This window comes from Sorex araneus, chromosome 4, assembly GCF_027595985.1.
Source record: "Sorex araneus isolate mSorAra2 chromosome 4, mSorAra2.pri, whole genome shotgun sequence".
NCBI lineage: Eukaryota > Metazoa > Chordata > Mammalia > Eulipotyphla > Soricidae > Sorex > Sorex araneus.
In genome coordinates, this window is record NC_073305.1 from 11,311,416 (window position 1) to 11,333,947 (window position 22,532).

The following is a 22,532-nucleotide window of genomic DNA, read 5'->3' on the forward strand; positions in this document are numbered from 1 at the left end:
ATAGGAGGGCAAACACATCTCATTTTTCATCCAAAATACAGGAGCTAGGCAGCGAGCACCAGAACTTAGTGGCTGGAGCAAACCTTTGCTCGGCTGGTAACCATGCTGCGGGGGCTGTAAGGGACCAGGGCTCTCAAGACCCCCAGGAGTCCCGCCATCCCACTCGACACGGGGCTGCCTTGGACACGAGGCTCAGGGAAAGGCCCTTACAGCACCTTGGACATCTCCGGTGGGTGTGAAGGAGGTTTCTTGTTTTAGCACCTAACGGGGACCTTGCTCGGCTTTTGCACACTCAGGAAGCAAGGCCGGACTTTCCTTCCCCTTCTGGCATGAGGGAAGTGCGGCCCACCAAGCTCACCTTGCTCCAGACCACAGGGAGAGCGGAGCTGGGGTGAGAGGCCCCGGGTCAAAGCCAGCACGTGGCCTTTCGATCCAGGGACCTGCCGCCCCCGGGTGGAGGGCAGGCGGAGTAGGGAAGGGTGACGTGGAAAGGAAGCTGGAGAGGCCAAGAGGACCGCACCACATCGATGGGGCTCAAAGTAGGAGGCCACCAGTCTTAGAGGGAAATTTTTTTTTTTTTTTTACAAATACACACACACACACACACATATAGTCAGAGTGATAGCACAGCGGGTTTGCCTTGCACGCGGCCGACCCGGGCTTGATTCCTCTTGGAGAGCCCTACAAGCTACCGAGAGTATCCCACCTACACGGCAGAGCCTGGCAAGCTACCTGTGGTATATTCGATATGGCAAAAACAGTAACAAGTCTCACAATGGAGATGTTACTGGTACCTGCTCGAGCAAATCGATGAACAACGGGATGACAGTGACAGTGACAGTGATATATATATATATATATATACATATATATATGTGTGTGTGTGTGTGTGTATATATATATATATAGCATTATGTTAATGATATGTTAGTGATATGTTAACAATATGTGAGTGATCTCTTCTAGAAGGCCTTAATGGGGGAAATACAACCTGGGTGAAATACAACCATCTTCACACTCTTTCCTCTAAGGAAATTTTTTTGTAGCATTTCCAGCATGTTTTCATAACAAACAATACAAAATATATTATTTCGGTTCTGCTTTGGGGCAGGGGTTGGGGTTTGGGATGGAAACACCCAAAATATGATGGTAGGAAGGTGTCATGGTGGTGGGATTGGTGTTCAAATACTAAGTGTAATCTAATACTGTGAACTGCTTTGGAAAATAAAAACATTGAAAAAAAAAAGAAGCTGGAGTTGTGGGGTGGGGGGCAGGGACCCCTCCACCCCCGACCCCCTCCCCGGGACTATCCCTTCATCACAACAAAGCCAGGATCCGGATCTTCCCGGAGAGAATTCCACCTTATCTCTGGCCTGCCCTGACCCCAAGGGTGAGGAGTGCTACTCCGCAGCGGCCATCGAGAGCTCTGCCCAGGGCCGACCCTTCACCATGGCGGAAGCAGGTGCCCACAGCCTCGGTTCCCATCACCTGCCTTCCCGAAGGGCTAGCAGCTAGAACCTGGGGGCCTGGGCTCCCCTGGCCGCCTCCCCACACAAGGCTGCCCCCATCTAGAACATTCTCCCTGTGGGAACGTGCTCAGGAAGTTTCTGGCTGCTCCTCCTCCAAAAGGGACTTGTAACGTGGAACTTCCAAGGAGTGACCGTGGCACTGCAAGCTCAGGGCAATCTGTGGTTCCCACCGGGCTTCCGGAGGTGGAGTCAAGGTTTCTGGAGAGAGAGGACAGAGCAAGGGGCGCTGGCCTTGAGCACAGTCAACCTGGCTTTGATCGCGGGCACCCTACATGGCCCCCTGAGCCCCATCAGGAGTGATTCCCGAGCACAGAACCAGGAGTCACCCCTGAGCATCTCTGAGTGTGGTCCAATCTCCTCCCCGCAGCAAGCAAACAAACTGAAACCCCCCAAAGTCCCCAAACAGATGTAGAAGTTCAAGTGTCAGTGATAGATGCCCGTGTGTGGTGCCAGGGGGCCCCTAAACTTAGTTTGGGAGTGGCTGGTTCCTGGTGAGTCGCAGTGTGGTGGGACAGGAGGCTCCACCCCTCTCCCCCCAGACGGTAGGAGGTTACACAGGCTGGGCCCGTGGGGGCAGCCCCCGGAAGGTGCTCCCTCCACTCTGGAACCTGGTCTGTTCAGACAGGACTGCAGAAGGTTGGGGGTCTGCGAGCAGGCCTGGGGCTGGACCTCCAGCCCAGGAGCCCGGCCAGTGCCCGAGGGGACCAGGGAGGAACTCTGTATCTCTGCTGGGGACGCGGATGCTGTCTGGGGGAGAGATCTCCTGCTCTCCGGGGTGGGACTTGAGGCCTGTTGGGTGTCTGGGGGCCCCTGTAGGCCCCTGGCAGGCCACGCAGTGGGCGGAGGGTGAGAGCAGAGCTGAGGGCCGACGCCACAGCAGAGCATGAAGAGGCATCTTTTTGTTGTTGTTGTTTTCTTTTTTTTAAATTTTTTTTCTTTTTTTCTTTTTGGGTCACACCTGGTGATGCATAGGGGTTACTTCTGGCGGTGTAACTCAGGAATTACTTCTGGCGGTGCTCAGGGGACCACATGGGAGGCTAGGAATCGAACCCAGGTCGGCTGCATGCAAGGAAAACGCCCCACCCGCTGTGCTATTGCTCCAGCCCCGTGAAGAGGCATCTTGCTTGCACATTGCCCGTCCTCGAACCCCTGGCTGGGGGGCTGGAGTGAGGGTACAGTGGGCAGGGCGTCTGCCGCGCACAGGACTGACTCAGTTCAGTCTCGGGGCTCGCCAGGAGGGATCCCTGAGCACTGCTGGGTCTGACCCCCAAATACCGGAGCCTCCGCCCGAGACCAGGCTCCGTCTTCCAGGAGCCCAGCTGCAACCTGCCTTTCCCGCCTCGCGTGGGGCTGGACCACCTCGGGAGTTTGCCTCCTCAGCCCAACCCGAGTCTCCGCAGCGTGCAGTGGTCCCTGCACCCCTGTGACGTTCCAGGACCCTCTGCAGCATCCACCGGGGAGAGTCCTGTCCACCCCACGCCCTTCCCCGAAGCCCCAGCCGCCCAGCTCTCGCCCCAGGCTCAGGAAGCACGTGTGTGGGGGGTCACTGGCACGTGGGGTCTCTCTCCCCTGCGGACCCCACCCTTGCGGACGCGGCGGGTGGTCCCCCCGCCCCCCTCCTCCGCACTGACCTCATTGTTCATCTTCCTCCACCAGGTCTGAGGGCGGGGGGATGAGGTCCCGGGGGTTCATCCTGGCCACCAGGCACACGTCGTAGCTGTCGTGCATGAGGACGTTAACAGCCACCACGTTCCACTGGTTCTCCCAGGGGTCCAGCTCCAGGATTTCCTTGGTGATGACCTCATGGCGATCTGAATGGCAGGGACGTGGGAAAGGGGAAAGGTCACGGGGACTCGCTCGTCCCAGAGGCGCACGGCTTGGAAGGTCTTGTGGGGGCAGAGTGTGGGGTCCAACACCACCCCCCCCCCACCGCCACCTTCGAGCTGCCCGCGTACTGCTTGTGTAACCCTGTGGGTCCCTGTGAAGTGCCGAGGTTTCCCGGGTACCCCCTGCATCTAGGGTCAAACAGCACCAGCTCGGACCCTTGCATGGACCCAGCATTGAATACATTAACTGGACCCCGAGCGAGGGGAGGGAGAATAGGGTGAGCAGCATTAACAGGACTGTGCATGAGAAAAGTAAGTCACAGAAGGTGCTCCTAGGGCCAGAGAGAGCACAGCTGGGAGGGCACTTGCCCTGCACATGCCTGACCCAGTTTCGACCCCCGGCATCCCATACCGTCCCCCGAGCACCGCCAGGAATAATAATTCCCGAGTGCAGAGCCAGGAGTCACCTCTGAGCATTGCCGGGTGTGACCCAAAAGCTAAAAGAGAGAAAAATAAATAAATAAATAAATAATAAAAGGCACCTTCCGCGGGTACCTTCAGTGTGTCAGATAGTAAAGGCATCAGTGAAGGAGTTCACTGTATCACTGTCATCCCGTTGTTCATCGATTTGCTCGAGCGGGCACCAGTAACGTCTCCATTGGTCCCAGCCCTGAGATTTTAGCAGCCTCTCCTTACTCGTCTTTCCCAGTGATTGGAGTGAAGGAAGGGGTTAGGCTGAGTTTTGATGCATGCTTGCAACTTCCGCCAGACCTACCCACTGGGCCCAGAGGAACTGAAATTTTGTTGCAATGCCACATTCCTATGGGAAATGCTAATTTTTCTCCCCCCTTCAGGGAAGGTCTCTGGGGACCACCAGGTCCAACCAGGGTGTATGAAGGAGACCTGGTGACGCTCTGGGATCCGAACCCGGAGCCCCGAGCGCATCAGGTACTTGTGATTTCGTTTTGCAGCAGAGAACCGACACAGGAAGGCCAGCCACCACGTGTTCCGACCCACCTTCTGCCGTTTCCAAAGGCAGGTGTGAGTTCCGAGGCCTGGCGGGGTGGGGCTGACCGCTCCTAGCCCTCACGCAGTGGCCGGGAGGGTCACTTTTCTGATCTGTTCTCAGTTTACCATTTGGGGGAAGGCATCCATGGGTAGCCGGGGATGACCCCAGGGGTTTGCAAGGCTGAGGGGGTCCTTGTTCGGGCTTGATCTTCTCTGCCCGCCCCCTGATGCTGACCCTGGGTCTCTTTCCTCGGGCCGAAGAGCCCCCAGACTCAGTGTGTGTGTCCCCGTTCAGGGCTCCCCTGTGAGCTGGAGGCCCGTCCCCTCCTCTCACACCTGACCGCTGAGGTGGGGGAAAGAAGAAAGGAAAGAAAATTCCCCTTAGGCTCTCTCCAAGCGGGGTCATCTTGCTTCTTTCCCAAAATCTTCTCTCCTTGAGCTCTTTCTGGTTTCTCTGGGCTGACCCTTATTTGTTTTGTTTTGTTTCTTTGCACCACACCTGGGATTGGACTCAGGGGTCATTACTCCTGGCTCTGCCCTCAGGAATTACTTCTGGCTATGCTCAGAGGCTACCCCTCTCGGAGAGCCCGGCAAGCTACCGAGAGTATCCCGCCCGCACGGCAGAGCCTGGCAAGCTCCCCGTGGCATATTCGATATGCCAAAAACAGCAACAATAACAGGTCTCATTCCCCTGATCCTGAAAGAAGCCTCCAATCGTTGGGAAAGATGAGTAAGGAGAGGCTGCTAAAATCTCAGGGCTGGGATGAATGGAGACGTTACTGGCACCCGCTCGAGTAAATTGATGAACAATGGGATGACAGTGACAGTGACAGTGATGCTCAGGGGACCCTATGGGATTAAACCCAGGTCAGTCCCTGCAAGACAAGCTCCCATCTGCTGTACTCTTTCTCCAGTCCCTTTGGGCTGACTTTTGAGTCCAGACCAGAGAGATGAGGGGAAAACAGGCAACATATCACCGATGTGGCTATTCAAGGCTGTTCTCCTCTCCATATCCTGCCCACTTACTTTTCAGGAGTCCCAGAGAGTTGTCCCAGGCATTTTTTCTGCCCTCAGTCTTATTTCATTGAGTCGAGAAGATAGGCTGAATGCAGCCAACTCCCTCTTGGGTGTAACCCAGGATTCTAGTCTTTTTTTTTTTTTTTTTTTTTTGAGAGGGCTACACCCAGTGCTGCTCAGGGCTTACTCCTGGCTCTGTACTCAGAGTTCACTTCTGGTGGGCTTGGAAATGGTTCGTGGTGCTGGGGATCAAACCCTGGTTAGCTGTGTGCAAGGCAAGTAGCTGATCTATTATACTGTCTCTCCAGGCCCTCGAGTCTGTTCTTAAAAGCAGGGAGAAGGGGCTGAGAGAGCAGAGCGGGTACGGTGCTGGCCTTGCATGCGGCTGACCCTGGTTCGATCTCCGGCATCCCATATGGTCTCCTGAGTGCAGAGCCAGGAGTAACCCAAAACACTACCGGGTATGGCAAAAAATAAAATACTAAGCAGGAAGATGGTCATAGTATTTCATCTGAAGAGAAGTTAGAGAACTGCTTAGTTTAAAAAAAAAAATCAGGGCTGGAGAAATAGCACAGCGGGTAGGGCGTTTGCCTTGCACGCCGTCGACCCGGGTTCGATTCCCAGCATCCCATATGGTCCCCTGAGCACCGCCAGGAGTGATTCCTGAGTGCAAAGCCAGGAGTAGCCCCTGAGCATCGCCAGGTGTGACCCAAAAAGCAAAAAAAAAAAAAATCAAGAACACAGACATACAAATGACAGGAAGTGCTTTACCCTTCAGGGAACGGTTCCTGGGAGACATGGTGAAGTGGCACACTCAGCGGTTGTGAGGGTCTCCTCAGTGTCCATGTCACAGGGGAAAATGAGCAGCTACATAGGGGTGGAACTAGAGAAGATCCAACCAGGTTCATTAGAGCGACGGGCAGATGCCATGGCTGGATAAGAACAGAGCAGTGATGTGACAGTCCAGCTTGGACACACGCCCTGAATTTGCCCATAGGAAAATTGCAAAAAAAAAAAAACCCAAAAACTGAAAAAGATGGAAAAGGGCAGAGTGATAGGACAGCGCGTAAGGCGCGTGCCTGGACTGCAGCTGACCTGGCGTCTAGCCTTAGCACCCCACGGTGTCCCTGGAGCCCCTGCAGCACCTGGGCAGCACTGCACCTTCAGGTCCCTGCCAAGAGTCCCAGGGAAGGGTCCCCAGGCTTCCTGAGCGCTGTGCTTTGGAGACCCCACACCCCGTAAAGAAAAAAAAATCTAAAAATATCTATTTATTTGTTTATTTATTTATTGTTTTTTGGGTCACACCTGGCGATGCTCAGGGGTTCCTCCTGGCTCTGCACTCAGGAATTACCCCTGGCGGTGCTCGGGGGACCCTATGGGATGCTGGGAATCGAACCCTAGTCAGCCTCGTGCAAGGCAAATGCCCTATCTGCTGTATTATCCCTCCGATCCCAAGGACTATTATTTTAAAATGTCAGTTCTGTAAAATGCAAAAGAAGATAAAAGAGTAAACATTAATATTCCAGAATTAAGAAAACCGAAGACACATGTCAACAAAATTGTTGGAAAGGCCCAGGAAGGAGATGCTTTAAGGGTTTAAGTTATCAGTTAGCTCAGTTGATTGAAGTTAGAATCATAAGAGCAGAACAGATAAAAGGCAAGCAGGAAAATTCTAAGTATTGTTCATCTATTCTGTGGTCATCCCACCCTCTAAGAGAATTTAGATTATTTAAATATTTTTGTTTTTGTTTTGGGACCATACCCACTGATGCTCAGGGTTTACTCCTGGCTCCACACTCCGGGATCACTCCTGGCAGTGCTCAGGGGACTCAGTGAGATGCCAGGGATTGAACCTGGGTTGGACACAAGCAAAGCAAGTGCCCTACCCTCTGTACTATCTCTCCAGCCCCTGGGACTATTTCTTACTCTGCACATTCTTATTCTACACATTTAAGTAAATAGGCACGAAGGATGTGTCATGTGAGCCACGTGTGATCAGAGCCAGATTCCGCATCCATTTAACTGTAAGAAAGGGCTCACACAGTACCCAGGTTGCTGCAACTTGTGGGAAGCTTCCAAACATGCCCCAGGCCACCTGGCCCTCATCTCTCCAGTCCTTGAGTTCTAGTCTCCTACTAGGAAACCGTATTTCCTGCTCGAGAATTAATGCCAAGCTTCCATGTGTGCAACGACATCCAAAAACACACAGCTCGGTTTGTTAACCCGGCAGGAAAACCAAGTTCCTGGAACCGGAGGCATTCCAGAGGCGAAGAGTCCAAAGCCAACAGAGAAATTCCAAGAGCGTGAAACGCACGGCGAGACAAGACCGATTCCCTAGAATCACCGCAAGCTGACAACATTCCTCGGGGTCTCTGCGGCTCAGAGGGACAAAGCCTTCTCTGTGTAAGCGTGGGCCTGGAGAATGGCAGTGGCTGGGCGGTGTCACCGGGCGCTGTCGGCTGTGCCCTCTGCGACCCCCGTCCTAGGGGTGCTCATCACAGCTCCCCTCCCCTCACCCTGCGCCCCTAAGCTTCCAGACTGTCTTAGCTCGGAGGGGCAAGCCAGAGCACAGCAGATGATCTGCAGGCAAACGACCCAGGTCCCACCCTCTGCACTGTCGCACTGTCATCCCGTTGCTCATCGATTTGTTCGAGCGGGCACCAGTAACGTCTCCATTGTGAGACTTGTTGTTACTGTTTTTGGCATATCGAATATGCCATGGGTAGCTTGCCAGGCTCTGCCGTGTGGGCGGGATACTCTCGGTAGCTTGCCGGGCTCTCTGAGAGGGGTGGAGGAATCGAACCCAGGTCGGCCACGTGCTAGGCAAACGCCCTACCCGCTGTGCTATCGCTCCAGCCCACTCCACCCTCTATGGGAGGAAAAGGCTTGCGGTGTTTCCCACTGTCCAGGATTTTCCATGGCATGGAGCCCACCACAGCGACACCACTGACTCCTTCTTCCCTTCTGCAGAGGTGCAAAATTTATTTGATTTACTACTGCCCCTTTTTCTGGGGGAAAAAATTACCCAGTGACCTCCTGGAAATCGATCATCTTTAAGGCAACCTACGAAAAAGCCCACGCCAGGTACGGTCACACCTGAGTCTCCTGCCGCCCACGCCATCATTCCAGCGCCCCCCCACCCCTGTGGAGGGTGGTCTCGCCTGCTTTGGGAAATAGTTGCTTTTCTGTCGCATTCTCTTAGGGGGCTCGTGGAAAGATTAGCACCTGAGTTCTTGTTCCAGCGTCTGCTTCAGGCGACGCTCCACTTTAGATCCCCTGTCACTCTTGGGAGCCGTCAGCTCCACTGGAAACGAAGCCCAAAGGGGCGGAGGGGAAGGGAGGGATCGGAGGCTGGACTCCTCGAATCAGCACCTCAGAGGTCAGGGACACAGGGACACATGCCCTCAAGCGACGGACACAGCCCGGAGTTCTGGGGTCTGACAGTGTCAGGCTGTAGGACCAGAGCTGAGAGGTGAAGCTGATGGCTACAGAATCGTGTGGCCCCAGATCAGACAGCCCCAGGGAGAAGCACAGGTGGAAAAGAAAAAATAAGAGTAAGGTAGATTTTCTTTTTGGGGGGAAGAGAGAGGGGGGTGTGGCATGCGGGCAGTGCTCAGGGCTATACCTGGCTCTGTGAGCAGGGACCATTCCTGGAAGAAAAGTGCCTTCCAGGGGGCCGGAGCGATAGCACAGCGGGTAGGGCGTTTGCCTTGCATGCAGCCGACCCGGGTTCGATCCCCGGCATCCCATATGGTCCCCCAAGCACTGCCAGTAGCAATTCCTGAGTGCAAAGCCAGGAGTAACCCCTGAGCATCGCTGGGTGTGACCCAAAAAGCAAAAAGAAAAAGAAAAAAAAAGAAAAAAGAAAAAGTGCCTTCCATAGCGGCAGACTGGGGGGTGGGGGGTGGCAGGAGGGGAACTGGGGACATTGGTGGTGGAAGTGTACACTGGTGGAGGGACGGGTGTTGGGGCATCTGTTGATGACTGAAACCCAATCACCAACAACTTTGTAACTGTGTATCTCATGATGATTCAATTAGAAAAAAAATCTGAGCATCTTTTAAGAGTTTATATTTTATTTATTTATTCTATTTTTTTTTTTTTTTTGCTTTTTGGGTCACACCTGGCGATGCACAGGGGTTACTCCTGGCTCTGCACTCAGGAATTACCCCTGGCCGTGCTCAGGGGACCATATGGGATGCTGGGATTTGAACCCGGGTCGGTCGCGTGCAAGGCAAACGCCCTACCCGCTGTGCTATCTCTCCAGCCCCTATTCTATTTATTTTTTAAAATCAATGTCCCATGGCCTAAATTTGCTGATTATTTCCTCATTATATTTGATTGTCTGTCTTGTATTTTCTGTAAACCAGAAAGCAGAAGACTTTCCAAGACTGAAAAATTTTAGTGGTGCAAAAATCATTCATATTGTAGCACATAGGAAGAAAATATAATAAAACTATAATGATGATGGTCCTGATCATTATTATTCACGATCATTTTGTCACAACAGTGACCATCCAATTGCTCCATTGCAAAAGTATTTATTTTCTCTTATTTTTTGTTTTGGAGCCACGCCTGTTAATGCTCAGGGATTATCCCTGACTCTGCACTCAGGAATTACTTCTGGCGATGCTTGGGGGACAATATGGGGTGCCAGAGGTTGACTGTGGGTTGGCTGCATGCAAGGTAAATGCCCTCGCAGCTGCACTATCTCTCTGGCCCCCAATTTTCCTTTCTACAATAAGGATTAACTTCGTCTTGTGATTAATACAGTTATATTTTGGTGCCAGGTGAATCAACTTTCAGCCATTGCTTTTAGCATCTGTTGATAATTTTACCTGAATGAAATCTTTTACTGGGGTCCCAAAAGGGTGATTCTATCTGCAATTAACTGTAGTTTGCACATTACAAATCACAACCCCCTAGTACCCTGAGTGCAGTTTCTGAGGTACAGACGAGCAAAAGCCTTTGCGATGAAATATTCCTGCAACAGCTGTGGATTTTGTACACGGTGTGTTTCAATGACAACAAATGGTGGTTTTAAAAATGTTTATTTAGGGGCTGGAGTGATAGGACAGCGGGTAGGGCATTTGCCTTGCACGCGGCCGACCCGGGTTCGATTCCCAGCATCCCACAGGGTCCCCTGAGCACCACCAGGGGTGATTCCTGAGTGCATGAGCCAGGAGTGACCCCTGTGCATCGCCGGGTGTGATCCAAAAAGCAAATAAATAAATAAATAAATAAATAAATAAAAAAAAATGTTTATTTATTAAAATATGTAATTTTTGGTGTTTTTATTTTTATTTTTTTTGGTTTTTGGGTCACACCCGGCGATGCACAGGGGTTACTCCTGGCTCTTCACTCAGGAATTACCCCTGGTGGTGCTCGGGGACCCTATGGGATGCTGGGATTAGAACCCGGGTCGGCCGCGTGCAAGGCAAACGCCCTACCCACTGTGCTATCGCTCCAGCCCCCAAAAATATGTAATTTTTAATTTCGATTTTTATGGTCACACCAGGCGGTGGTCAGGGGTTACTCCTGGCTCTGCACTCAGGAATCACTCCTGGCAGTGCTTGGGGGACCATATAGGATGCCGGGGATAGAACCCAGTTTGACTGTGTGCAAGGCAAACAACCTCCCCGCTGTACTATATCTCCGGCCCCTATTTTTTTTTAAATACTGTAGGAGTATTGCTATTTATTCAGCCACTGATTAAGCTGATTGAATTGGGCATGGACTCCACATTTCTTTTTCTTTTTTAATTCAGAATGTTAATTTTATTTTATTATTTTATTATTATTTCTCCCCAGCCCTTTTTTTTGATTCACCATGAGAAATAGTCACGCAGCTTTCATGTTTGAGTTTCATACAATCATCAAATACCCATTCCTTCACCAGTGCACCTTTTCCACCACCGAATCCTCAGTATTCCCCCTCCCCACCCCCGTTCCAACCCTTCCCCTGACTGTGTGGCAGACAATTTCCCCCATACTCTCTCTCTCTACTTTGGTTACATTTGATATTTCGACACCAGTCTCACACCACTGAAGCCTGCCGAAAAGGCAATGCTAGACGATTTGTTTTGTATTGTTATGGATAGAACATAATGTCCAGGGAATTCTGTGTCATTGTCTTCCAGGAGCTTTAGTTTATAGTCTCTGAGTCTTGGCCCTTGATGAGATGACACGGCGAGGGGGTGGTTTGTGCGCCTAACTGCCAAGCTACTGGAAAACTGGGGAGCTGGGGGGAGGAGGCCCAGTCCCGATCTGAGTATGGTCTCTATTTTTTTTTTTTTTTTGCTTTTTTGGTCACACCTGGCAATGCACAGGGGTTACTCCTGCCTCTGCACTCAGGAATTACCCCTGGCTGTGCTCAGGGGACCATATGGGATGCTGGGATTTGAACCCGGGTCGGCCGCGTGCAAGGCAAACACCCTACCCGCTGTGCTATCTCTCCAGCCCCTGGTCTCTATTTTTTAAACATCCAAATGACACCAAATCAGGCTGGTGCTGACCCTTCTAGGCTCCCGCTCTGCCTCTTGACGGGATTCCCTTAGGCCTTTGCTCACCTGCTTTCTGGTGTAAATGCCACTCAGTGCCCACCTTGTTCTTTCCCGGCCTGAAAGCTGGGAGCAGCTTTCCCCTGAGGAGCCGTTCTAAGCAGCTGGCGGCGTGCTTTCCCCACTAACAGCGCAGCCTGCTCCTCTGGCTCCCACTTAGCTCGTCACGGCTGGGGCGGCTTCACTCACAGGCGAGTCTCTGGGGCGCCTCGCCTCGGAGGTGCTCAGTGAAGGTGTGTGGAATGAATGAACCAGAGACATCATCATTCGGGACAAGGGGTTTCTCCGCTGGGGCCTTGTAGTGGAATAATCCAGCACTTCCCCAGGCCCCAGACCCCAACATCCTGCTTTTCTCTGTCTGGAACTGAGAAACAGGTTTCACTGGCAGGTTGAAAGTACAGATTCGAGGACTAATCAATCAGGGTTTGCTCCTTAGAGTCAACACTTACCCTGTATGACTTCTCTGGGTGATTTTAGCTCCTGCAAAGTAGGGGCGTGACAGTTATTTCCCTCATAGGCTTCTGTGAGACTCGAATAAATGAAAACATGGAGACATGCAGAGGGCTCAGAACAGCCCCGAGCAGACGGTGCAGGCTCTGTGAGCTCTCAGCTTTACTCTACATTTATTAGTGAGTTAAATGGAAAATAGTTTTCAATGTGGGGCTCGAGCGATAGCACAGCGGGTAGAGCGTTTGCCTTGCACGCAGCCGACCCAGGGACCCAGGTTCAATTCCCAGCATCCCATATGGTCCCCTGAGCACCGCCAGGAGCAATTCCTGAGTGCAGAGCCAGGAGTAACCCCTGTGCATGGCTGGGTATGACCCAAAAAGAAAACAATTAAAAAAAATAGTTTTCAATGTGCCTTCGCTCCTCCCTTTCCTCCCTCTCTCCACTCCTCCCTCCCTTCCTTCCTTCCCTCCTTTCCTCCCTCCCTCCTTCCCTCCTTCCTTCCTTCCTTCCTTCCTTCCTTCCTTCCTTCCTTCCTTCCTTCCTTCCTTCCTTCCTTCCTTCCTTCCTTCCTTCCTTCCATCCTCCCCTCCCTCTCTTCCTCTCTTCCTTCCTTCCTTCCTTCCTTCCTTCCTTCCTTCCTTCCTTCCTTCCTTCCTTCCTTCCTTCCTTCCTTCCTTCCTTCCTTCCTTCCTCCCTCCCTCCCTCCCTCCCCTCCCTCTCTCCCTCTTTCTCTTTTTCAGAGAACCCGAGGGTGCAGGCTGAAGGGGCAGTGGGTAAACTGGAGACAGTGGTGGGGGGAAGGTGTAATGGTGGTGGGGTTGGGGTTGGAACATTGAAAGCTGCAACAAATCATCGTGAACGACTTTGTAAAGCACAGTGTTTATATAAAGTGTATGGGAAATTTTTCATATGTAGGCCTAAACTATTCCATGGAAACTCCAAAATATATTAATACGGAATTGCTTTAAAAGTTTTATTAGTGACAGGTTAAGACATGATTATTACCACAATGAGATCCAACTATAAAATAATATTCAACGTAATACATTTTAGATTCTAGAATTGAGAACGTAAGTGTGTAAATGGATATTTTACTATATTGTATTAAATGATGTTGATTTTCTCATTTACACAGGCCAAAGTCATATAGTAATCACCAACTGGCTCTTACTGATTTATCCTCTGGTCATTCTATTTGCCAGTTCTTAAAGTTTTGTTGGAATAAGCAACATAAGTAAGTTTGTTATGTGCCTGAGGGGCCATGTCAGGGTTGGGAGGGAAACTGGGACACTGGTGGGGGGTGGGGGAAGGCCAGGCTGGCGGTGTTGGAGCACCAAATGCTTGAAACAACTGTATTATGAACAACTTTGTGAATCATGGTGTTTTTTTTTTTCTTTTTGGGTCACAGTCGGCAATGCTTAGGGGTTACTCCTGGCTCTGCAGTCAGGAATCACCCCTGGCAGTGCTCAGGGGACCATATGGGAAGCTGGGAATCGAACCCCGGTCAGCCGCGTGCAAGGCAAACGCCCTCCCCGCTGTGCTGTCACTCCGGCCCCAATCATGGTGTTTTTAATAAAAATTAAAACAAGCAAATAAAAACAGAGCCCAAAGCTGGAGCCGGAGCCTGAGCAGGCACGGCATCGGCAGGAAGTCACCCCGCCTTGCCGCCTTGTGGGTGTGCACGGCCCCGAGGGCCCATCTAAGAGCCCGGGATGCTGGTGACCCAGGCAGGATTGCGCTGGCTCCTGAGGTCGGCGCTGGCACTCTGGGGCGCTGGGACTCCATCCTGCCACTTGGTGGCGCCTTCTCTCTCTCTCTCTCTCTCTCTCTCTCTCTCTCTCTCTCTCTCTCTCTCTCTCTCTCTCTCTCTCTCTCTCTCTCTCTCTCTCTCTCTCTCTCTCTCTCTCTCTCTCTCTCTCTCTCTCCCTGTCTCTCTCTGCATCCATCCGGAGACCGGTTCTGTCCTTGGAGCCGGCATCTCTTCCCTGCATCTCTTCTCTTTCCCCGGGGGACTCCTGCATCTCTTGCTTTGGGGTCACGCCCAGCGGAGCCCGGGGCTTACCTCTGGCTCTGCATGCAGGGATCACTGCAGGCGGGGCGCAGGGGGCTGGGGGCAGCACTGTTGGCTGCAGGGAAGGCAAGTGCCTGAAGCCTGTCCTCTCCCCAGCCCCCTCCCCACACGCTGGCCCCTGCGGGACTCAGCCTCATCCTCCCCCCTCACTGACGGAGCAGTAGGGGCGGCAGGCGCTGACCCTTTCCTGAAGAACAGCCTGACCGGAAATTAGTCCACACCCCATAAGCTCATCTTTGCGAACTGCAGCTTTCAGTGACTTCCAGTCTGTTGGCACAGCTGTGTGGCTGCAACTGAAATTTCAGGGTATTTTGCCTTTTGTTTGTTTGGGGGCCACCCCTGGCACTCAGGGATCACCCCTGAAGGTTCTTGGGGGTGCCGCAGACTGAACCCAGGTGAGCTACATGAGAGGTAAACACCTGAACCCTTGCACTATCTCTGATAATAATTAAAAAAAAATTTCACTGTCAAAAAATACTAGGAATTTTTGTCCTAGTTTTATTTTCGGATTGTGCATCGTGAGAGTAGAGGAATACAATTTTTTTTTCCTTTTGGGTCACACCCGGCGATGCACAGGGCTTACTCCTGGCTCTGCACTCAGGCATTACTTCCGGCGGTGCTCAGGGGACCATATGGGATGCTGGGAATCGAACCTGGGTTGGCTGCTTGCAAGGCAAACGCCCTACCCGCTGTGCTATCGCTCCAGCCCCGGAATACAATTTTTAAGACATCAATCTTCTCTCCTGAAACCCTGCTGAATTTATTAACTTTCTTTTTTGGGGGGTTGGGTCTTAATCAGAGGTGCAAAGGACTTACTCCTGGCTCTGTGCTTTGGGGTCACTCTGGCAGTGCTTGGGGGACCGTATGTGGCGAGGGGTCAGTTGTGTGAAAGGCCGATGCCTTCCCTGCTGTTCCATCTCTCTGGCTCTTGACTTGCACTGTGGCGCGGGTGGTATCGACTTTCCCCTGGCCCCCGCCGGCTGCCAGCTTGCTGTCCTTCCCATTTCCAGTCTCGCTAAGGCCTAATTTTGCTTAGCTCCACACTTCCTATGTACATGATTAGACACGGCCACCTGGAATTTCAGATGAGACACAGAACGAACGTGCTTTCCCTGTAAAAACCTCTTGTTTTTGGGGCTGGAGTGATAGCTCAGCGGGGAGGGCGTTTGCCTTGCACGCGCCCAACCCAGGTTCGAATCCCAGCATCATCCCATAGGGTCCCCTGAGCACTGCCAGGGGTGACTCCTGAGTGCAGAGCCAGGAGTGACCCCTGTGCATCACCGGGTGTGACCCAAAAAGCAAAAAAAAACAAAACAACAACAACAAAAAAAAAAACAAAAAAACCCCACAAAAACCCAAAAACCAAAACCTCTTGCTTTCGCCGAAGGTCACTATTCACTTAGTTTGAGCCATACCCGGAGGTGCTCTGGGGCCACTCCCGGGCGTCCTCAGGGGGCCAGACAGGGATTGAACCCAGTGCTCCTGTCCTCCAAGCACCTGACCCAGCAGCCCGGTCTGCCAATAGTGTTCTCATTGCTCTGCTCCAAATGTCTAGATGTCTGACTGTTTCCAGACACCGAGGCTGGGCCACAGTCGCCCTTCTGGGAGTCACGTCTGCAGAGCCTTTGACCAGTGCTGCTGGGGACCAGCTGCCCTCGGGCCCCCTTGCAGCCCGCTGCTTACGGGCCTCATGGCTTCAGCTTTCCTCTACGGTAACCAGGATCCCCTGTTCAGAGTTTTACATTTTTTCCCTATAGGCGCTGGTGGTACCCAGGATCACCTCCAGGGCCTGGCACATGCACGGCCTCTGCTTTCCCACGAGCCAATTCCCGGCTTCTCCCCTCTCTTCACCTACACGTGCACTTTGGGGAAGGCAGGCTCGACCAGAGAGGCAGAGAGGGGATGCTTTGTGGACACTCGAAAACATGACCGCACTTCGTTCATAGGCCAGCAGCTTGGATGAGAAGGTGGAAATCACTTTCCCAGAGGATTTTTTTTTTAACTTTAAGTTTTTTCGGCAGATATTTGACATGGGGTGAGGCCGAACCTGGTTGTGCTCAGAGCTTACTTCTGGCTCTGTGCTCAGGGATCGCTCCTCGGGGGACCCTATGTGGTGCCGGGGACTGAGCTGGGGTCAGCTATGTGCAAGGCAAGTGCCTTCCCTACGGGACTATTTCTCTGATCTCAGCTTAAGATTAAAAAAAATATATTGTTTTTTGGATCTGGCAGTGCTCAGGGATTACTCCTGGTTCTGCACTCAGTAATTATATCTGGCAGTGCTCAGGGAGGCATATGTAGTGCTGGGGATCAAGCCAGGATTGGCCACATGCAAAGCAAGTGCTCTACCCACTGTGCTATCTCTCTGGCCCCACATACGCAGTATAGCTCTAGACCATAAAACTCTCTCCTTGGCCAAGAGCTCCTTTAAATATCATTTGCCTGTTCCATTGACACAGTTTCTGTTTTTTTCCAGATTATTTTGTTTGTCTGATTCCTGTTATTTTTGGGTCTGGTTACATCCCCAAAGGAGAATTTTCCAGTCTCCTGCCCACATTTTAGAAGCCAAGGAAGGGAGATGAGTAGGACTCTCAACAGCCGGCATGTAATTTATCACTGTCCACTTCTCGTCGTGGTACTGGACCCTTCACCTTACCTCTGGCCTCCATGTCAGACTTTCCCTGGGGTCAAGGCAGGGTTTTATCAAACTATTGAGAGTCGGGCGGGGGGCATTCAAGGTCTTTCTGTCTTTCAGCTAACCCTCATGTGTACTTTTGCTTGTTTGGTTTTTGGGGCCACACCTGGTGATGCTCAGGGGTTACCCCTGGCTCTGCACTAAGGGATCACTCTTTCTTTTGTCTGTTTAGTTGTAGGATCACACACAGCAATGTGGGTTTTGCTTGAGGGCCTTTTTCTTTTGTTTGATTGTTCGGTTTTGATGCTCAGGGCTTACTCCTGGTTCTGCTCTCAGGAATCACTCCTGGCAGTACTCATGAGACCATATGGGGTACGGGGGATCGAACCCGGGTTGACCACGTGCAAAGTGTGAGCTCTCCCCACTGTGCCATCACTCCAGCTCTCAGGCATCAATCCTGGTGGCCTTGGGGGGGCGCATATGAGATTGGACCCAGGTCAGCTGAATGCAAGGCAAATGCCCAACCTGCTATACTATATCTCTGACCCCTTGGCTTCATACTTGGGTAGTATTGCTTTTGTTCCCTCTTACAGAGATACTGTGGTTATCAATTTCTTCCTGGATATCTGTTTTTCCTGCACAAAGTTTAGAATTTTCTCAAGTCTAGTTAATTTCTACCCATTTATCTGCTTTCCTCCTCTCCTGAACTCCCAATATTATTTTGTTTGTTTGTTTTTGGGCCATATCTAACAGTGCTGAGGGTTTACTCCCGCTCTGTACTTAGGGTTCACTCCTGGAGGGGCTCAGGGGACCATATAGGGTGCCAGGGATTGAACCTAGGCCAGCCACACGTTGGGCGAGCGGCCTACCCACTGTATTATCTATCTGGCCCCTCTGTCTTCCAAAAGTGTTGGTGCTGTTGATCTTCCTCTTCTCTCATTTTAGGGTTTTCACTGCTGTAATTTTAGTGGAATTTGGAGAGAAAAATAGAAGTAGTCAACTTACTATTTAAAGCCAAACCAAGTTGCTGTATTTATTACCTGTATAGCTATCTGTCTTTTTAACAAATCCTGATCATCTCAAGATCGTATCCTGAATGCTTGTAAGTGGTATGTTTCAATACATTTGATCAAACTTACTAACTAGATGATAAGAAATTAATTTCTTTTTCTTTTCTTTTTTGCTTTTTGGGTCACACTCGGCGATGCACAGGGGTTACTCCTGGGTTTTGCATTCAGGAATCACTCCTGGCAGTGCTCGGGGGAACATAAGGGATGCTGGGAATCGAACCCGGGTCGGCCGCGTGCAAGGCAAACGCCCTACTAGCTGTGCTATCGCTCCAGCCCAAGAGATTAATTTCTTGACTGTGGTTTCCTGAATAAATGAATGAGAGGAGTAGATTTGTGTCACAGACGGAGGCAAACATACGTGACTGGTTTTACGTCTGATGCTAAACCATCTTGGCAAATTGAGCACGCTATTCTTTAATTGTTCTCATTTTCATAAAAGCCCAGTGATGATTCATTCAGTTAATCCCAGACAATCTACCAAATAACTCAAATGGACACACATGTAAGATCCCTTTCCCTCAGCTGGAAGCATTTGTTGCCCAATACAGTACCAAGAAAAGAGGTTGGCTCCTAGCATAGGTTTAGGTAAGTGGGGAAAAAAACAGGAGGATGTCGATGGTCTAACTCAGTAGCCTACAAAGGAAGATGATGTGGAGGAGTCAGGCAGAACAGAGCAGCATCTAGACCCTTAGGTGCTAATTACTCTCTACCCCACTCCAGATACTGATGCTACTGCTTGGATTTGTTCTCTGTTCTGTTTTTTTGGTCAAGAAGAAGCTGAGAGCCAGAGGGTGGCCAGGGGGGCACGTAATCAACGCCAGAGGAGATCCTGGTGGAAAAGTGAGCACAGAGGCTGGGGCCTCGCTCCGATGCTTCTAGCTTTCCTTAGAGGTTTCTTGTTGCTTTAACAGGCTGTTATTTTCCTACACTATGATATAGAAGATATTAAGAAAAGGGTTTGAAAGGCCTCTTTGCAATGCCCTGTGAAGAACAAAGAAGGAATTAAAGTGTTTTTTTTTCTTTTGCTTTTTGGGTCACACCCAGCGATGCACAGGGGTCACTCCTGGCTCTGGACTCAGGAATTAACCCTGGCGGTGCTCAGGGAACCATACGGGATGCTGGGAATCAAACCTGGGTCGGTCGTGTGCAAGGCAAACGCCCTCCCTGCTGTGCTATCGCTCCGGCCCAAGGTTTTTTTTTTTTTTTTTTTTTTTTTTTTTTTTGCTTTTTGGGCCACACCCAGCGATGCACAGGGGTTATTCCTGGTTTATGCACTCAGGAATTACTCCTGGCGGTGCTCAGGGGACCATATGGGATGCTGGGAACCGAACCCGGTTCGGCCATGTGCAAGGCAAACGCCCTACCCGCTGTGCTATTGCTCCAGCCCCAGTTTTTTTTTTTTTTATCCTGGGAATTTTCAAGCATTTCCAAGATGCTTGTGTATAAATAAATCTCTGTGTATCCATTGCCAGCTTGTGAGCTGCTGGGGTTTGGACACGGGCTCCACATACTATTCCAGCCCCCCATCACCCAGCTTTAATGAGGGTCAACATTTGACCAGCGCTGTTGTGAAATCTGTTCTTGTCCCCCTCCCCAATGTCAACCTCATTTCCATTCTAAAATTTATTTGCTAGAGAGTAAATTAAAGCCAACTTTAGACCACGTTAATTCCATTCATCAACATTTCTGAACAACCACTCATCGTCAGGACTGTTGTAGATTTTTTCTTTCTCTTTTTCATAACCCAGGTTCGATTCCTCCGTCCCTCTCGGAGAGCCCGGCAAGCTACCGAGAGTATCCTGGCCTGCACAGCAGAGCCTGGCAAGCTACCCGTGGCACATTCAATATGCCAAAAACAGGAACAGCCAGTCTCACAATGGAGATGTTATGGTGCCTACTCGAGCAAATCGATGAACGACGGGATGACAGTGCTACAGTGCAGTGCTTTTACATAAAACGGCAATGGCATTATTATTATAACCCAAGATAATGAACAGTTCTATCATATCACTCAGTACTCCAAAGATTCCATTTTCTCAGTTTATCTGAGAAAAAAAAAAGATGTCTCTAATAGAAGATGTGAATCAATATCAAATAAGGCCCACTTAAGGCTTTTGATTTCTTAATCTCCAAAGTCTTTTAAAAAATTGTGTCAATGTTGATGTGTGTGTGTGTATGTGTGTGTGTGTGTGTGTGTGTGTGTGTGTGTGTGTGTGTGTGTGGTCATGCTCAGAGGTTACTCCTTGGTGTGTGCTCCAGAATTACTGCTAGAGATGCTCTGGTACCCGTACCGGATGCTGTGGATTGAACCTGGGTCAAGTGTGTGCAAGACCAGCATCCCCCCCTCCCCCGGCTGTATCATCTCCCCGACTCCACAATGCTCACTTTTAACTTACATATCGCTGTGTGCTTTAAGCACAGAGGAAGCCATGAAAGTCTTGGCTGCAGCGTTAGCTTTTCAGTTTGGCATGCTTCCAAAGTTTGAAGTGCTTTTGAGGCATGCTTTCCTGGGGTAGTACTTCTAGAGTATAATTAGAATTTTAGTCATTTTTTAATGTGCGTGGGCTATACCTGGTGCTGCCTGGGGGTGGGGGGGCGGGGTTTGGGATGCTGCTTGCATTGAACCCAGGGCCTAGGTGCTCAGCCCTTGGGCCAGAGCTTCAGTTACAGACTCATTTTGCTTGTTTGGCTTTTGGGTCTTGGGGTCACATCTGGCAATGTTTAGGGCTTACTCCTGGCAGGTGCAGGGGACATTATGTGGTTCTGAGGACCAACCGGGCTGGCTGCGTGCTAAGCAAGTGCCTCATCCACTATTCTTCTATTTCTTCAGTCTTTTAAAGGGTCATTTTTTTCTTTTTCCTTTTTTTTGGTTTTTGGGTCACACCTTGCAATACTCAGGAATTACTCCTGGCAGTGCTGAGGGGACCATATGGGATGCTAGGAATCGAACCCGGGTCGGCCGCGTGCAAGGCAAATGCCCTACCCTCTGTGCTATCGCTCCAGCCCCCTAAAGGGTCATTTTTAATGTAACTGTATTTGGCTTATTTACTACTGCAATGAATCACATTTTGGAGACGTTTGTTTATTAGGTTTGTGCAGACTTCAAACTCCGTTGCATTGAAAAATGATGAATCCATAATGCAGGGCAATTATGCCACAATTAGATATATGCACCCCACTGAGTTCAGCAATACACATATGCATGAGGGGTTATTTTAGAAACGCTCTGAAGCAATTCATTTCTAGTGGTAATACCGGGAAAGAATCAATCTTCTGAGGATAGGATCTCTTGAGCAATAGACAGATAAATCCTAATGTTTGATGGGTGAGAGAGATAGTACAGTGGGCAGAGTGTTTGCCTTGCACCTGGCCGACCTGGGTTTGACCCCAGCATCCCATGAGTATCCCCCGAGCACAGCCAGGAGTAACGCCTGAGCACCACCGGGTGTGGCCCCCAAACGAAAAACCAAAACCAAAACCAAAAACCAATACTCTAATACTTGAGGTTATTTTTCTTTTATCTGTTCTCTACTTTTGGGGGGACCTTGGGGGAGGGGTTGGAGCTCTGCAGTGATCAGAGAGTGGGGGGTGTGCAAGGGACGGAACATGGGAGTCCCACATGCAAAGTTCTTTCAGCCATTTTCCAGGTCCATATTTTTTTGTATTTTAAAATATCTTCTTTAGTTCCACAACCGTATTGAACTCTTTGTTGTTGTTATTTGTTTTGAGGCCACACCCGGCAGTGCTCAGGGATCACTCCTGGTTCTGCACTCAGGAATCAGTCCTGGCAGTGCTCGGGAAACTGTATGGGATGCCAGGGATTGAACCCGGGTCAGCCGCATGCAAGGCGAGCACCTTCCCGCTGTACCATCTCTCCGGCCCCTGAACTTCTATCTTATGCTACGTCCCAGAGCCATTATAGACTGGGTCCCATCGGACTCTGAGACTGGCCCGCAGAGGTAATGGTTCTACTGTGAATCCCACGGTCAGGGGTGGGGTGAGTTCCTCACGGTCACTCGACCTGAGAGGCCACAGGTGAACGCCGAGGAGATTCGCCAGTGGTGGGTCAAAACCAGCGCCAAAGGCGGTGCCCAGGACTAAGATGGGCTCTTACCTGCTCCGTGGAAGCCCCCGCAGACATACAGCTTCCCGTCCACGGCCCCCGTGTTGGTAGAATTGGTTCGGAGGGAGAGCAGGGGGCTGGGCAGAGGAGGACCCTCTCTCCAGAAGTCCCCGTCGGGGTTGTAGATTTCCACCGTGTCCAGGCACTTCCGAACCTGCCCCTTGTCCCGACCAATGCAGCCAATTCCACCTGCAAGAATAACGAGGCCCCAGAGTAAGAGGGTCACTAACAGACAGTCCACGACAAA

The 22,532-nt window shown here is 50.9% G+C and overlaps 1 protein-coding gene across 1 annotated transcript in view; it reads right to left on the minus strand.

Moving 5' to 3' along the window:
* Positions 1 to 1,382: 1,382 nt before the first annotated feature.
* KBTBD12 (kelch repeat and BTB domain containing 12) overlaps positions 1,383 to 22,532 on the minus strand; it is a 46,056-nt gene continuing 24,906 nt past the window's right edge. The window contains exons 4-6 of the mRNA XM_055136966.1: positions 22,277 to 22,474; positions 3,161 to 3,340; positions 1,383 to 1,727 (exon numbers count right to left, since the gene is read on the minus strand). Coding sequence (XP_054992941.1) covers positions 3,162 to 3,340; positions 22,277 to 22,474 — 377 coding nt within the window. The 3' untranslated portion in view covers positions 1,383 to 1,727; position 3,161. The remainder of the gene's footprint in view (positions 1,728 to 3,160; positions 3,341 to 22,276; positions 22,475 to 22,532) is intronic.